This window comes from Seriola lalandi, unplaced genomic scaffold (assembly GCF_002814215.2).
Source record: "Seriola lalandi dorsalis isolate HSWRI2012SDOR001 ecotype SW California unplaced genomic scaffold, Sedor1 jcf7180002055008, whole genome shotgun sequence".
NCBI classification, from domain to species: Eukaryota; Metazoa; Chordata; class Actinopteri; order Carangiformes; family Carangidae; genus Seriola; species Seriola lalandi.
In genome coordinates, this window is record NW_019525551.1 from 3,320,611 (window position 1) to 3,338,914 (window position 18,304).

The 18,304-nt window shown below is 40.4% G+C and overlaps 2 protein-coding genes across 3 annotated transcripts in view; both read right to left on the reverse strand.

Moving 5' to 3' along the window:
• Positions 1 to 9,338, reverse strand: part of kiaa0513 (KIAA0513 ortholog) — a 33,900-nt gene extending 24,562 nt beyond the window's left edge. For both annotated transcript variants that reach the window (XM_023397408.2, XM_023397406.2), the window contains exon 1: positions 9,052 to 9,338. The gene's annotated coding sequence lies outside the window, so the exon portion shown is untranslated. The remainder of the gene's footprint in view (positions 1 to 9,051) is intronic.
• A 155-nt stretch (positions 9,339 to 9,493) lies between these two features.
• Positions 9,494 to 18,304, reverse strand: part of ces3 (carboxylesterase 3) — an 11,162-nt gene continuing 2,351 nt past the window's right edge. The window contains exons 4-13 of the mRNA XM_023397322.2: positions 17,660 to 17,793; positions 17,348 to 17,501; positions 17,006 to 17,110; positions 15,621 to 15,722; positions 13,753 to 13,893; positions 13,476 to 13,556; positions 11,987 to 12,128; positions 11,679 to 11,828; positions 11,334 to 11,406; positions 9,494 to 9,856 (exon numbers count right to left, since the gene is read on the reverse strand). Of these exons, the coding sequence (XP_023253090.1) occupies positions 9,673 to 9,856; positions 11,334 to 11,406; positions 11,679 to 11,828; positions 11,987 to 12,128; positions 13,476 to 13,556; positions 13,753 to 13,893; positions 15,621 to 15,722; positions 17,006 to 17,110; positions 17,348 to 17,501; positions 17,660 to 17,793 (1,266 nt within the window). The 3' untranslated portion in view covers positions 9,494 to 9,672. The remainder of the gene's footprint in view (positions 9,857 to 11,333; positions 11,407 to 11,678; positions 11,829 to 11,986; positions 12,129 to 13,475; positions 13,557 to 13,752; positions 13,894 to 15,620; positions 15,723 to 17,005; positions 17,111 to 17,347; positions 17,502 to 17,659; positions 17,794 to 18,304) is intronic.

Consider the following 18,304-nt stretch of genomic DNA (forward strand, 5'->3'; position numbering starts at 1 on the left):
TATAACTACTGGTGTGTTTAATGTTGCACAAGCGTGAATATTGCCAACCTTTACTTTGTAGAATTCCAATCCTTCAACTTTAACTTACTGTTGATTTGGTAATTTGGTTATAGTTAGTAAACTCTAATTGTTAATCAGAGTTCCAGATTAATGGTAATAAATTGAGACTAAAACCATATTGGCCATTTTGCCTATTAGTTTAGGCTGGTTAGGCTTAAATAACTTTTGATCATGATCCATAGATCCATAGATTTTATGTGCACTGTTTTATACAGATCGGGCTCACAGTCAAGCAAGAGTTAAAAAAAGAAAGGTAGGTTTCACAAATGGAAATGGGCATGGCCTTAAAGATTCAGCTAAATTCAGGGAATGTGTGCATGCTAAGTTTTTGAATGTGCAATGCACAATGTGGGAGTTGTACTGGTTGATGTGTGCACTATATGCTCTCTAACTCCCATGAAAATTTCACTAACATAACTTGTGTATATGCTGCAGTACCACTTTTACTATTGGAAGAATAAAAAATCTGAGCAATCACAACAGGGTTCCCAGCACAGCGCACTTAGGCTTGGACCCTTAATAACACACTAGGCAGCATGGATGGAGTCACCTGTGCAGATGTAACAGATTATGGATATTAGATGTTTCTTCAAAAAAACTGCAGGTGGGTCGACAGAGGAGCGTCATGGAGAGCAAACACCTATTTGGGCCAGAGAGAGAGAGAGAGAGAGAGAGAGAGAGAGAGAGCCCTATTGCTCAGATGCTACAACGTGAGTGGTGAGAGGGAGACCTTGACAATCGGGCTCCATTATAGACACTAGTGAAGTGAATGTTATGTTGAAAAATCATTGTGCCCCCAGATTCATTTTGTAACCTGTATCTGAATTTGAAAGAAGCATAAAATAGAAACTAATAAAGTAACATGTGTCTGAGTCAAATAAAACACATGAGGCATATGGACACAAAAAGGAAATAAAACTGCCAACCATTTTGACTCTACGAACTCTTTATGTACTCTTTATTTAAATAAGTCGCCGAGATGTGAAAATGCATGTAAGGTTATTTCCTGTTGTTGCTGATCAGTGGAGACGTTCAGCCTTAAAGGAGCTGAGAAAAGCAGGTTTTGTGGTGTGACATTAAAAAAGACTTCCTGTTAGGATTCTCTTGTTTTTTTTCAGATCAGATGGAGAGCTCCATCAATTCTTACAATAATTGAGACTGCTGCATATCAGTTTCCAGTTCACAAAGCATAAAACACTGGGACAAAAAAGGAAGGAGGACGTATTTTGAGGGGAACAGAACATGTACCTGAAGTTAATTTGTTCAAATGAGAGTCTGGAGTCTCCCAGTCAGTGACAACAGGATGTTGCAGCTTTACATGAGCAATTTGTACATAAACCTGATTCCCAGTGCAGCTTTAAACCTGGAAGTTGTGCCCTTTGCTTGTACTTATGAAATCTCAAGAATAGGTAGTCCAGCTAGTTCAGCACCGACATCATGCAGATAACAGGAAGTTAAAATCATTGATTGAAAACCACAAAGACAGGAAACTAAAATCTTAAACTTAATATCTGATCCGTTCAAACAATCACACTGTCTGCTGCGCTTCTTCACATCTATTGTGTAAATGAAACACCAGTGTACTCAGATCTGAAATACAGGACCCAGTCACAGCATCAAACAGCTGACTCCCACACAGGCCCCTTCACCCCAGCCTCACACTCTCTAAGGGGGAGAACAGCAGCAGCTGCCTGTCCTTCACACACACACGCACACGCACACGCGCGCACACACACACACACACACACACACACACACACACACACACACACACACACACACACACTGCACTCAGTCCTTCAGCTAATCTGTTTTAGCTCCTCTATCTCATGGCACTGTTTGGTCTTCTGACTGAACACACATAGCTATAACATTGTTAGACTAAGAAAAACACACACACACAAGCGCCAGTCTGGGAGCCCTTGGGCCTGTGTTTGGGCTGCAGCTCTGAAGATGAGGTGGTTATATAACGCAGTATTTAGTGAGTAAGACTCAGGCTGACACATTCAGATGAACACACACACACACAGTATGGGGGGAAGAGATAAACACACACATATGCACATAGGCAAACAAACACATATATGTAACATGTAGAAATATATACAAAAAAGGAGCAACCATGATGTAAGAAAACTTAAATGTTTTAAGTGTAACCTACACAGCTGTCAGTCAGTCAGTCAGTCAGTCTGTCTGTCTGTCTAAACCCCTGTATTACTGATTAACTCACAACTCTGCATCACTCTGGAGGATATCATGTAGTTCAGTCACAGCAGTCTGGCTTTAGACCGACTCATAAATAACTGCAACTTCTATTGTTGATGTTTCCCTTGATAAAAAGCAACACTGTGCTGATCTTTCCAAAGCTTTTGATGCTAATATTTAATTAAATAGGCTGATTTTAATTGGCTAAATGATTCTTCAGATTATTCTGGTGGAATTTAATTCAGACTGTTGTTGCTGATGGCTTTAGATATTTCCCATTATTCGCTCCAATTTTCCCCCCAAATTTGTGCAATGGATTTTCCGTCAAAAAAAAGTTTCATCACAAGTTGCAATGTTAAAAAAAAGAGATGTAACTAATTTACTGTTACTCACTCTGAACACAAATTTCTATTTTCCAATTGAACGCTGCAATGTTCACTGTTATGCCGATGATACCATCCTGTACATTGTTGGTTCTGCCCTACCCTCTCTGCTCTACTTTCTCTGCTTCTGACAACCACAATATCTCTTTTACCAATTTAAAGGCTAAAACATTTTATTTGACATGACAGATTTCTTTGTGTTTTTCACTGTGCTCCTCTCATTGGGTTGAAGTGGGTGGGGCTCAGTTGGAAAATGTGATGTCACATACTTTTGCGCACCAATCAGGATTAAGCAACATGTGATTCAGAATCTGATAGCAGTTGGTGGGTTGTCACTGTCACTGTCAAAACTAGAGTGGTCATCTTGCGATGGGATTACACCAGCCCCAACACCGTCAACATGTTGGCGTTCTGAGTCCGAGCCATGCGTACTAATGTAATATGTGGTTTTTACTATAACATGAGTATTCAACAGTGATGGGTCGGACCAGACCCTCCTCGAACTCAGCCTTCAACTACACACCTGTGAAGTTTCCTGACTGCATTGTGCACGGTTGTGACGCGATCAGTGACAGTAGTCTGGCCACAGTCACACAGACATAGAATCACCTGCAAGTACAACAAGTCCTCAAAACCACCTCGGTGGTAGTTCCTGCGACAGTAGGTGTTTCCAGGGCCACATTTTCCACAAGACACACACACACTGCAGGCTACATCCACAATAATACATTTTAGTTTTGAAATGCACTTTTGCTACATTTACGTCTGGCACCCACTCTACTCTGGAATTTTAGAGCCCCTAAAGCAGAAACTTTTGGAAACGTTGGCTCTCTTTTAGTTTTTTTCTGGACAGAGGGAAACAGAGACTTCAGGAAACTATAATGCTGACACGCAAGGTGAAACTCACAGAATCACACAGTGAAAACACAACCAGCCCTGCTGTAACAGCTGGTAAAAGTCTTGAAGAAGCAGTTTGGCTGGTTAATGTTAAATTACACTGTTAAAAACACTACGCTTTTTAGACTTTGTTTGTTGCTTATTTGGTCATGATTAGTAATACTTCATTTCTACTTTTCAACTCTCCAATTTTCTTATACTGCAGGACACTTATTTCTCATTTGATAAAAGATTTTAAAAAACATTATACAATCCACTATATCTGTCTGCACTGGATTACTGTTACTGAACACTGTTGGCTAATACTGCTGCCACTGCACTTAAACCACTGGACACACTTTACCACAGGGCCATTCACTTCTTTACTCAAGACAGCTGTCACAGTCAGCACACTGAGTTCTCGACAGGTCATATGAGATATATATACTGTAACACCAAATAGGTTCAAATTCTCATAGTAACTCTGCACTGGGGAGGAATGGTTTCCAGTGCTCTGTGCCTTACTACTGTAATTAACTAATTTCTCTAATGGGATTTAAAAGTTCCACTTACTGACATGTTTTTGTTTGTGTGTGTGTGTGTGTGTGTGTGTGTGTGTGGTGACTGTGACTAAACTGTTTTGTTGTGATGTTGTGAATGTAATTTGATCACAGGTCTCACTTGGAACAGAAATCTTAATCTGAGTGTCACTTCCTGAATCCCTGAATCTGAGTGTTTCATGTTGAAGAGGCAGAGTCAGATCTCTCAGCTTTTATCTGGAGGCCTGAGCCGAGCTGAGAGAGCAGCAGAGCCCCTCAGTTGGTCGTGATTCCCTGGAGAGGATGGATGGCAGCACTACAGTCACCAGCCGGCCAGTGACGCTATTTGGCCTGATTTTAGTGTCCTGTCCTCCTGTCCTGCCACAGCACATACACACACACACACACACACACACACACACACATATGTACACACACGCACGCACACACAAACACACATGCACGCACGCACACACACACAAACACACACATGCACGCGCACACACACACACACAAAGACACTGAGAGACTGTAAATCAGCACTCCTTCAGTTAGACCGCAAAGGTCGCAGTATTTCTGCTTCCATGAACAGAAAAACAAAAACCAACACATACACAAACACACACTGACAACCTGCTCCCTACACCATCCATAGAGGTGGTGTACACAGAGGGAGGTGACAAAGCTTGAGTGATTTGGTAGAGAGGATCTCTGTTTGTTTCTGTCAGCTGCGCACCACCACAGATTCACAGGACCCATCCTGCGCTCTCTTCTTATCTTCAGTGGATACTGCACTTTGCATGATTCACACAGAAGACAGCACCGTTATGCAACGTGCCTCGAGCCTTTCCCACCCCCAGGAAATGTTATTCAGCACCCTCGTCCACAAAAACATCAGTTGAGCAAGATATGAGCACAGCACTGCTGTCAACACTCGGCACTCGTGGTGTTTCACAGTTCATCTGTCTCTGTCACCCTAGCTTTATGAGCAATATGCGGCAAATGCATAGCCATAAATTAGCTTCTCTTCCATGTCAGATATGGTTTTATAGAGTATCAATCCAGCGTGGGCAAGGTGCTTTCAAAGTCTCCTTCTCAGGCCACTGGTCCATTATTCACATTCCTCTCCAAAGCGTTTATTGAACACAGCTCAGCCTGATGGAGGAGCCAGTACCCAACCTGGGACTTCCCTGACCCACAATCCTTTGGAATACTTGATAGGCTAAGTTGTTCAGTTATTGTTCATTATTGTGTCTGCTAGGACCAAAACTGAAGCGTCTCACCATTCTTGATGGATGAATATGTTCAAAGAAACAAAGCTAGTTGCCGTTCCTCCTGGATCCTTTACTTCACCCTTTAACGTCACATTTTCCCGCCAGTTCCCTGTATAACCCCGTTCCACACTGTCCAACAGTGTTTTACATATATCCTCTATACATTTCACCAAATATTTGGTATCTTTGGGAAGTGTGGCATCTCCACTTGACTTCAAAATAAAGGTCTGTGGTTTCGAACAGTGTTCAGCTGAACAGCACAAATGAAGGACTGACACCCTTATTTTTAAGTAAGTAATAAATAAAAAGTACAGAATTATTATCTGCAATGTCTTAAACTATATCAACAGCAAAAGTAGTATTGGATTACTAACACTGATGCATGAACATATTAATGTTTGTACAATTAATTTGAACTACTACTCTATAAGAATTAAATACAGGATAATTCTGATTTAGTGATGCTTTTCACAGAAGACATTTTGACATGTCACAGTAAAAGCACAGGTGTAAATTATATAATAATGAATTATGTCTATGCCGAAGTGTTAGTAACAATCCCTCATTGTACAGGAAAAATGTGTGAACACACAACTACAATAAGTAAGTCAACGTTAAAGCAGGAGCTTCTCTGCAAACTGTTTACTAAAGTCAGTCTGAGTAATAATTCTGCTGTTAGGCTCGCTGTGAGTTTGTCCAACAGGGGGTTTGTTTACAGTTTGTCTGATCATCTGACTGCACATGTTTCCTGACCTGCTGAACTTCTGTTTAGCAACATCACCATGTTCCCAGAGCTCTGAAATTTACTTGCTGAGTGTAATATTATTATTGCTGACAGGAGTGATGACCAAATGATGATGGCTATGAAAATAACAAGATTGCTATAACCCAGAATTATCGTTTTGGTCCATGTACCAAGTGATTTTCCACCTCTGCTATTAAACAAGAATAAGTCCTCTCAGTCTCCACACTGATAGTGAGACAGAAGTCCTCCAGCTGAGGTGGATCACACTTCTACAGGCAGCAGTGTTCAGGACTCGGCCGATACCAAGTATCATTCCAATACCACTGTGCTAAAAATTTCCTTTAACAGCTGTACACTATTAAACCCGTCTGCACGTGATATGCCTTCTATCATTGTTGTCTAGCATAGCTCGGGTTAAACCCTTTGTAAAACATGAACATGATTCCATAGAGTCTTCATTTTATTATCTAATTTGACTGTCAGCCATTAATCTAGGAATAAATAACACCTCCTACACTAGTTGTCCTAACACTAGTACCACCCTCCAAAATTAAAGCCTTACACATGGTATGTAAAGCCTTCTTACTGGTGGGACTTTGCAGTGTAACATGTTGCCAGATCGCAGACATTTTGCTAACATTAAACTATTATCAGAAATCGGTTCTTTTTCGCCACTCTAAAACAGTAGATGCCAGTGGCTGCGCAGCACAACTTCCTGTGCAGGCTACTGCCATTCTATCTGGCTGCGAAAACTATGAAGTTTAATAATAAAATATGTGGTAACAGAGCAGTGCATAGACTTGTGTACTCGCAAATACCCAATACAGGGTTGTAGCCATTATCAGAGGCATTTATCGGAACAACTCTAGTCTTGGATGAACTGTGTCAGCTCCAGCCTCTTCTACAGGAGCTCTGGCACAGTGGAACCACACCAGACTGGACTTATCAGAAAGAGGTGTTTGTGTGTGACCTGATTACAGGTGTTAATAGTAGCAAAAATAACTCGTATCAGAATTCACCAACAAACAGGAACTACTACTCTCTTTATATGACCCACAGTAATAATAAAGTCACATTTTAACAATGCAGGCTGAGAGCCAGAAACTCATTGATTTATTGTCATTTATAAAATGGTAATTTTGTTATATAGAACAAAAATCTTCATAATAATACATTTAAAGCCCAGTTTGGGGACAGGGCCGCAACATAGTGCCAGAGAGCAACAAATGAACTGCACAACCTCACATCAGATGCTACAATAGATGTGTGACAAGCAGAAGTGGCTGATGGCAGATAAGTCAGGTCTAGAATCTCAGCTGAAGCTGAGGCCAGTGTAATGGCTGAGGGGACTGAACTTATAGATATAATCTACACACCACAGGCTACTTTCCCAGCAGAACACTAAATCTGTTCTCAGAGGACAAGCTGGATTCCTGGGGACAGAAAAATGGTCATACTTTAGTCCATCATCACCTCAGTAAACATGAAAGCAGTGTGGTGCACCTTATCTACTACATCTTACACAGAGGTGTTTCAATGCACTTCCCACTGAAGCCACTCACACTCAATAACAGCACAGAGAGGTCACAGAGAGGTCAAAGAGGGCAACTGAGTGATTTGATCCATACTAATACCATTACCACCTCTTGACCAGGCATGTAAAATCCCATGTTTTATATTCTCCTGTAGTTTCTCAAGACAAAATGTCTTCCTGTGCAATTGATCGTATATATTGCTCCTATAGAGGACCTTCATGACCTTAGTGGACGATGGTGCCCAGAGGGAGGATACAACATAAGATAAGCTCATGGTTACTGATAGACACCAACATTAACAACCAGGCAACTAAACAAACACTACAGTGTCAGGGTGAATTGAGCATGGACGCTATAAAACCTGAGAAGATCTCCTCCATGGGCTCCCAGTAGCCCTAACAATATTTAATTAAGTTGGGGATTCCTTTACTGGCATATGCTTACATATCTGTAGGTTAATGTGTAGATTGGAGCTTTAGGCTACATTTCTTTAACATAGTTAATATCACACCAAATTCCATTTAAGAATGTGTTCATTCTAAAATTCACTGCTTCTCAGTAAGTCAGATTAGCTGATAAACTACGACTTGATGGTCGTTTGAAATCAAAAGCAGCCATTTTGTAATGCATACCTAAAAGTATTATCAAACACAACCTTTGTTCTAAAATATTATTATTCCTCAACACAAGCCGCTGAAACTGACCGGTTTGTGTGCAGGTCCGGTTTTGTTACAAGCTGGTTGAACTGACATGTGGACGAATTAAAAACTTGTCATTTCCTACAAACACAATGTTGTAAGTGGATGATACATGCGCCGAATATTAATTTGTCTTGATAAAAATTAGCAAAAGGCTTCCAGCCACATCTTACTTGCTATACAGCTGTGTCAATATGCAAGGTCACTTTAAATTACCACCTTACTATTGAGGTTTGGTTTACAATCCGTCAATGAATTAATTATGTGAAAAGTTAAAAACATGACAGAAACAGGTGCTTTGACTCCCACAGTGCAGACCACAGCTTATTATTTAACACAAATGCTGAGCAGTGAGTTCACAGTGCTGGACCGGGAGCACTTGACAGCTGAGATAGGAAGCAGTGCTGAATAAACACTGACGTTTCCTGTAACGTTCACTTGAGGAGAACGTGACTATGGAGCCATGTTCATGGAAAAGGGGATACCGCAGGTCAGTCGTTGAGGTCCATCCGCGAGTGAAACCAATTACACATCAAAACTACTCAAATTAAACGATTTTCAAGAGAAAAAAATAAACATGACGAAAAGAAGAGAAATAACCATCCGCTGTTAGCAAGAACCATTCAACAAACTGAGATGGTGAGCAAAATGGCGTTTAGAAATCGTACAAAAATAAGTCTCAAATGAGTAAATTTATATTTTAGGAGAAGAAAATATAAGTATCAAGTGTACGTACGTAGAAGCTGCTGGCTTGCAGGAGAGGGGGGCTGCTGTTCCCCACTGTTTGTGCGTTGTTGCTGCTGATCGAGAGAGTCCAGTCTTGATTCAGTACTGCGCAGGCGCAAACAGAGGAGAACGCGACGAGGGGGGAACCCAATGACGTCGACAAGCAGCACAGCCAATGAGCGCGACCGAGCATTCGTGCTGCTGCGTCAACTTGTTTCCTTCACAATAGAGGCACGATGACTGAATTCAGAAGCACGAACCACAACAATTCAAGGAAACCATTGTTTTGAGGAAAGGTTACCAGGGTTTTTGCACAGTTTTTGATTTTTTAACACACCATGTGAATGTCACAAACAACAAATGTCGCTATCAATCACCTATATGATTTCTGTTTGCTCTAAATAAAATCATTTCAACCTGCATGACATCAGAGTGTTATAACAAGAGACACCTTTCTTTCTTTGCAGTGAGAGGATTTCCTTTAATTACAACTATTTAATGAAAAAAGACATTTACATGCAAGAAAGATTACGAGAAGCCCAGTGAATCCATCGTAAAATAGAGATAGTTAGTGTGGAAAAAAAAATCTAAAACTTGGGACCAACACAAACAATGCAACAGCTTGCGGCAATCAGTTCCCAGATATGGCTGCTGCTGCCAACTGTTGCAGCTTCTGAGGGAGGGTGACAGTAGCGAACTGGACCCTGTCCTTCTTCAGTTTTTGTTTCACAGTCTGCGTCAGGCCCAGCTCCATGTACTCCTGCTGCTGTCTGGAATACTGAGGCCAGCTGACCAGACCAGGACCATCAGGAGAGCTGAGAACATATTCAGTCATGCCAGTTACAGACATTAGGCTGGTCTATGCAGCAAAGAAAACCGTTTACAAGTTTGCAACTGATTTCATGTGGTGTCTGTTTTTTTCTTAAGCAACTTCTCATGTGATAGCCTATTAATAGCATGATCATTTTTCACACCCTGTGCATTCACAATTAATTATGACCTTATATATTTTTTGAATGCTAATGTTTCTATCAATCTGTCTTTACTTTTTCTATCTTTCATTACTCTATATGTTTATATCTGTAAATGTTTTTTCTTTGTTTCCACATGATTGCATCATACATAATGTAAAGCATATATTTATTCTTTATTTGGATACCCTTTAGCTTCCTCCACATAAAATCATTCATACACAATTTTCCAAATTTAAAATCAACTCATCATGAACTCAACATATCAGATGACTTCAACAATATATGTACAGAATTGAAATAATAATCTAATGCTGAAGATTAAAACAAACAAACATCCTGGCAGGTATCATTCCTGTTTTGTGGTCTGTTATGGGAGTGATTTTTTAAATAGGTATTTGCTTCTGATTTGTTTTATGTGTTGGTAGTGAGTTCCACTGGCTTGAGCCTCTGTAAAAGTACATGACTGAGTTTTTGAGTTGATACGATTTTGGCTTTGGAAGTTCTAGATGACCTGCTGACCTGTCTAGTTTGGTGTTTGTGCATTTACCCTGTCTGTAATTAATTCTAATGGTTCTGTAAAGAAGTCCAGTTTCTGTCTACAATTGCATTATGGACAAATGTGAGAAGGCTGGATGTTAATTTAGCCTAAACAGTCAACCATGACAGACTGTGGTGCATCTTTGTGATTTGAGTTTTTTGATACATATTTCTCCATTTTGATTCTGCCTATAGTATTTTTTCTTAATTTGTATCAACTGGTCTTCATTTGACTCTATCCTGTGAATATTTGCTGCTGCTACAACCCAGTTTGGATAAAGGCTACTGTGTTTATGAATATGTGCACATTCTGCTGAATATTGCCATCCTTCTGTGTTGTATCACAGTGTAATATTTGTTAAAGCCTGATCTTGCAAAAGGTTACTGTACCACAAAATATCAACTTTTAATGAAGCTGCCATTCTAAACAAGTCTGCCACCCTGCTGATCATTTAACCAGAATAAAGATGCATCCATTGACTTTTGGGACAGCAGAGCACAACACAGCACTGACACGTTACTGTATAAAGTTGTTATGGTGAACATGTTAGCTCATGTTAGCATATTAGTAGAGCAACATTAGCATTCATTTGAAGTCATGTTTTTGCCCCCCTGATGAATATTAGCTCCATATTCTAGCTCTGTTTAGGTTTCCCTGAAATCCTGAGGAAATCTCTTTAAGCTGCTAAATGCTCCATTAGCTAGCTAGCTTTGTCTGATGAATTTTAAAATGTTGATTAGTGCAGCTTTAATTGTCTTTTTTTTCTCAGTGTTTACTCACCCTGTACGGGCGAAATTAGCCCAGTATGACATCATGGTCCTACAAAGTCTTTCATCGTCCTTGGTAATATTACCTGAAGATGAGACGAGGAGTTTAATCACAAATTCAAATACTGATATTGATTAATATGCCCTCAAGTGAATGCAGTGTTTATGTGTGTCCCACCCACTCATTCTTTCATTTATTCCAACTCAATCCAGAGTTCGGGTATGAAGTGGCCAAGTGGCCTGATATTCAGTTCATATGAGGCTACATCAGCCTCACAAGTATTCATTGAGAAAAGACAGGGGAGACCGTCTCATCCCATTTTAGGACTACAAGTATATACTATAGTGTGTCACTTACCTATGATTCTTATATGTCCGTTCCAGAAACATCCACCAAACACAAAGCCAACATCATCTGCATGATCTGCCTTCACGAAGCTGGGTCTGGTGTCTTTGTGTATCTCAGCACGGTACACAAACTCATACATGTAAACTGGAATACCCGCATCTAAAGAAAGACAAGAGGTGTGTGATGAGAGATGAAGGTCAAAGGTCAAGATTAGTTTATCCTTGCAGGTAATGATTGTTGTTCACTACAGGGGTGATGCATAAAGGTGCTGCTTTTCTCACGCCTGGTTGAAATGAGATTAAAGGAGCATCACTGACCCAAGTGGTATCCTGCCACCTTGACGACAGGCAGTGTCATAAGCAGGTCTCCCATGATTTCAGTGAATCCGTCTCTGATCTCCTCTGGTGTTTTAGTGTCTTTCAGGTATTCATCTGCAATGAGGTTGTTGGCAGCAGAGGCCTGGAACAAGGAGGAAGGTTGGACCATCAGACCTCTTATCAGCCACTAAGCACGTACAGTATGTGTAGAACAGATGTGCAGGACTGTCCTGTCTACTTACTTTTACTTTTACTTAAAAAAAAGAAAAAAAAGAACAGTCTCTGTATTAGTAACATCTGATGTGATGAATATGTGATTAGTGTGTTTGACTGATGTCGACCCTGCAGGTCAAAATGTTGCAGAATGAAAACTTTGGGGGCTTCTAAAATTTATTGTGCAGACAACCCTTCCTTTATCATGAACCTTAAAATATTATTTATATTGAAATAGATATTTTGCTTAAATATTAACTACAGTTCAGTTTTGATTGTGTGATTTTTGGTACTCAACTGGTTTTGTATGGAACCGTAACCAGAACTGATATCATGTCGTATATTTTGTAGTAAATATTGTAAACTCTGCCATTGACAGTGATGTTTCCTCTCAGTCAGTCTGAGAGTCACATTGACCCACACAAAGAATTTAGTGATAATCCAGCTGCGTTGTGAAAAGGACTCATTAGCATTCTTCTCCTCTGGAGTAAACTGTTCAATGTTCCTACTTCTTTTACTCCAACAACTTATTTTCAATGTTAAAGATGTAGTTCACATCATCTTTGATGTGACTGAGATCATGTGATTATCAATGACCCAATACACATCTTTTATGACATAAAGTCCCCCTGAATTAACACATGTTTATTGTTATTCCTGTTGGTTCAAGAATGATGTATGACTTTGTTTGACTCTAGAAAACTGTTTTCACTTTCATCTGCTGAACTTTGTGATTACATTGGAAGACATTCATGGTTCAATATACAGCTTCCACAAATATGATGTGGAAACTGGAAACCTGCAGCTCACGTACACTGAGAGACAGCTCGTGTTTAGCAGATAAACTTTCGACATAATCTATCTTTGTATTTTTACAGATTCTGGATTGTTTACTGAGGTAGAAGAAGGATTTTTTTGTAGAAAACACAAAATCAGACATAAATTAATATCTAATATCTATTTTCACATGTCTTCGAACATGTCTGGAGGGGATCGGGCTTGCTTGGTTGCTTGCGTGAAAAACAAATTGAAGGTTTTATACAGAAGACCAGCCAAAGTAAAAGGGCAATCTTGGCAGTTTATGAAATAATGTTGCTTTGCAGTATTTAACACTGATATTCAGCAATGGATTGACAATCCCCATTAACCCTTGTGTACGCTCAAATTATCCCATGAAGGATACATTTAGTATTTTCAATTGTTCTGAATGAATGATTTGAGTGTTAATCAGCCAATCAGCCATCATCATCATCATCATCATCAACATGAAGCTCACCCCTGTAGGATTGAACATGTTCACCACTGCCAGCACGGACTCTCTGTTCATGCCATTCTCCCAGCCAGGAGGAGCAAAGCTCTGTGATCAACATGTCACAATGAGTCACAGTTAGTTCAAGATGAAGTATGTCTTTAAAAAAAAGAAGAAAGAAAGCCGCCTCAGTTCCTTTCAGAGGGGACTGATTTCTGACATGACTAACAGGAGCAGTGAAGTGAAGTTGTCACAGCAGCTGGGTAAAGTATGTTACATCTGAATATTTGAATATCTGTGTGACCTGAGGCAGGATCCATCCGAACTCATGGTTGGTTATTCCCATTATCACCGGAACCTTCAACACCTCCTTCCTCTTGAGAAGCTCTTCTGCTGTATCCGTTAGAAACACACCGTCCACCACAGCTCCCAGGTAAATCTTCATCTGAACACAAGACACAACATCAGTGGATGAAAGGAAACTGAACCACACTCACTGAGCACTGTATTAGAAACACATGTACGCCTGCTTATTCATGTAATTGTCCATTCAGCGAGTCATGTGGCAACAACATTGCATCAAATCCTGCAGATACAGGTCAGCTGTAGTTCATGTTCACATCAAACATCAGTCATGGTCCGAATGCCTCAGTCTGTCTGAGTATTGTTGCTGACCATCTGCTTCCCTTTATGGCCACAGTTTACCATCTTCTAATGGCCACTGGCTCCATAACCAACAAGGCAACCCAAGTCTACAATGACCTCACCCGCCCCCTCCACTCATCACTCCAGCTATTGCCATCTGGTGGGAGACTCAAGGTCCCACTTGCCAGGAAATATGGGTACAAAAAAATCATTTGTGCCCTCTGCTGTCACTATTCTGAACAGGAACATAATAACTTAACCCGACACCCCCCCCCCCCCCATCCCACACACAAAACCCATGCTCTGTTACTTTTGTGTATTTTATATATTTATGGTTTTCACTGTGTTGCCAGGTTGTCAACGACAAATCTCCATTTTATAAAATGGACTATAAAGTTTTATCTTATCTCTCATCTAAATGATGTGATGCAGTCATGTCAACATGGAGCAGAGTCTCAGAGCAAAGTTACAACATCTGGTGAATCCATGACATGAAGAACTGAGGCTGTTTGAGAGCAAAGAGAGGAACTACCCAGTGTTAGTGTGGTGTTCCTAATAAAGTGAGTGTGTATCCATGGGGTGTTTACCAGTCAAAGGTGTTCACAGACTGCCATCTTGTGGCTAAAATTAGACTTGACACTTCAAATTCAAGCCAGTAAGGCTGCCGTCAGAGTGACTAGTGGTTCTGCTCAATCTATCATTCAGCCTGATGCTCCTTCTCAACCACAGTGTTCCTCCAGTCAGTCATCACCATCCCTGCACACAAGACGCTCTCAGTCCACACTGTTCTGGTCTGTGGTTCCCTGATGGTGGAACAAGCTACTGAACACTATCAGAGCAGCAGCGTCTCTCTCTGTCTTCAAGACTCAGAGACAGAGAGACCTCCTCTCCAACACCTCTAACACCCTGACATGTCTAACTGGCTCTGACTATCAGCTCTACCTGCACTTCTTTTCTTCATCTCTGTGCACTTATTAAATAGACATATAGTGCTTCATCCTTACGTCAAGGTCTCTCACTTGTAAATAGCTTTGGATAAAACAGTTTGTCAAATGAGTAAATGTAAATATAAGTTCTGATCTGGGATTTCACACTGAGGATTTCACCTGGAGAAAATAAAACATTTCCAGGTGAGATTTCTGTTAGTTTGTGCTCCCTCTGTAGCTCTAAACCAGCACCATATAATATTTACTGTCGGTTTCTTTGCATATTTAGGCAGAATAGCAACAATATGCATTTTTGTTGTTGTTGTTGTTGTTGTTGTTGTTGTTGCTGTTGCTGTTGCTGTTGCTGTTGCTGTTGTTGTTGTTGCTGTTGCTGTTGCTGTTGCTGTTGTTGTTGTCGTTGTTGTTGTTGTTTTGGTTTAGGGTTAATCCATAACACACACAGAAACTTTGTAAAAAAAAATTGAACCACATTGTACAAACAAAACTATCTAGAAATTGCAATATAGAATAAAACACACAATCAAATTAAAGCTAAGTACATCTCTAACATCTGTTTCTGTATCTTCACAAGATCATTTACCTTTTTAGTCACCGCAACTAACTCGTCTATACTTTTTCCTCTCATACACTGGACCAGTTCCTCTGTGCTGCTGCGGTCACATCCAGTCAGGTTGGCCACAATCTAGGTATAAGAAAGAGATGAAATGAAATGAAAATCAATGTACCCTGACTTTTTTTTTAATCCGCTACATGAAGAAGCCACGATATCCAGTATCTACCAGGATAGGTGCATTGTTGATCAGCTGCAGTAACCACTTTCATTTTCTCTTCTCTTGATTTTCATTCTGTGTCACACAGACCTAAAACCAAAAAGTCAATCACCAAAGCAAGTATTTCTTATTCAAATATTTAGCATATTTGCTTTTTGTTTTTTGTTCTGCTAACTAGTTTGTTTTCTCCCTCTACTGGAAAAATGTAAAATGACATTTATTTTTGAAAGTTTCAGTAAGTTAAAGCTGTTGATCTTGTTCAGGTTGATAAGAGTATTAACCCTTTTCAACACTGAAAGCAGAACATTCCTGTTATTCCTCACCCTTCACACACTTTTCCCACATGTTTAAATCAATATCACACATTTCTGCTTCCGATTGATTTGACGGTGCCTGAGTTGTGCAGCGCTCTCTGTCTGGATCCTGAGAATGTTTTTGGGACTGGATTTACAGTACATGTTGTAGCTTAAGCCTGTATGTCTGGCTCACTCACTATGTCATCAAACAATGACGCAGCACACCTACACAGACTCTGCAGTTCCCTTCAGCTCGATGCAGCTTTTTAGTCTGTTTTGGATTATTGTTTTGTCTTTCTTCAGCAGCTGTTTCCACCAGACAGCACACAGACAAAGTTAGCAACTAGCTGGTGAACAAAGCGGAGCAAATAGCAGCTGAAGGAGCTGGTATTTTTCTCAGGAGTTGATGGAGACCAGCGATGGAGAGAACTAAGATTCCTCAGGTGGACTCAAGCGTGACAGTGAAATTTTAATGTAGCTTTGTCAGTTGAATGTGTAAGTCAGTGGTTGCTAATTGTTGTGTTCACCATGAAAACGTCATGAGGTGAACATATGTAAATGCTGTGTTGTTGTCTTAATCCACTGCCGACAAGTGGCCAAAAGATTTAATGCAGCTACTGCTGCTACAAATACACTCACTGACCACTTTATTAGGACTCCTTATTCATACAATTATCCAATCAGCCAATCATATGACAGCAGTGCAATGCATGAAATCATAATCTGATACAGGTCAGGAGCTTTATCTCAATGACTTTGAGCGTGGCGGATTGCTGGTGCCAGAGGGGATGGTTTCTAGGCCCACCTATATTAGTATGATGTTTCCTAATAACGTGTTTAGTGAGTGTATCTGTTCAAAACATTGAATGCTAATCTACTCAGTAAACATATAACAGTACCTTGGCATAACTCAAAGGATGGCTCGTGGTGTAGGTCCCAAGTGTTGCTACTCCACTTTGAAAAATCGCCCTCTGAAACAATCCTTTGGCTTGTGGAGACAGAGTCTGGTCATAAGGAAAGATACGTATGTAATCGCTTGATACATGGACATGATAATTCATAAATTACAGACATCATTTGCACTGAGTTTCACACGTTTGCTTCACTTAAACATGTTAAATGTGTAAATGTGTGTTTGAAAAAATGTTTCTGTTGTTTCACCATCAAGCACTGGTTGCCGGGTGGGTTAACTTGGTGCTTCACATGTATTTTTCTTTCCTCCAGTGATTAGTTTTCTTTACCAGTATGGAGGCACTGATGCCTCCTGCAGATTCTCCAGCCACTGTGACGGCTTGAGGATCGCCTCCAAAGGCTTCAATATTTTCCTTCACCCATCTCAGAGCTGCCAGCTGATCCAAGAAGCCCCAGTTTCCCTGAGCGTGTTCATCCCCGGTGCTTTTGGACAGGAAAAGTCAAGACACTTGCTTTGGATTCTTGGAGAATCTCATTTAGAAAAGTCTGGAAAACAATCACTGTGATACTGTGGAAGTTTTCAGTTTATGTCTATACTTGAAAACTGTGACAGAAATCTGATCAGCAACACAGTCGCTTACCTCAGGAAACCCAGAATGCCGAGGCGATACTGAATAATAACCATCACTATGTTTTCATAAGCAGCTAATGGAGCGCCGTCATACTGAGAGGCTGCACCCATTGACAGACCTCCTCCATGGATCCACACCATCACCTGATACACAACACAGCACAGGAGCGGTTCACAGCTGACCTCTCCACACACAAAGTCACAACTGACGTAAAGCATCACCTGCACTGTGAGGAACTGACAACAGGTTACACAGCGGGATAAATATTCCTGTTTAGAAACCTGTTCTGTCTAGAGTCACCTCAGGTGTCATTACATGATCCTTGTAACAAGAGCCTGACATAATCACCGATGAACCAGCGAAATCTCAGTTGAAGTATAAGATCTGAAGAGTGAGAGATGAAAGCAGTTGAAGTGCGAGTCAATAAGAGATGAAAACAGTTGGTGTCAGTTGATAAGAGATGAATGCAGTTGAAGCGTCAGTTAGAAAAAGATGTAAGTAGTTGAATTGTGAGTTAATAAGAGATGAATGCAGTTGAAGCGTCAGTTAGAAAAAGATGTAAGTAGTTGAATTGTGAGTTAATAAGAGATGAATGCAGTTGAAGCGTCAGTTAGAAAAAGATGTAAGTAGTTGAATTGTGAGTTAATAAGAGAT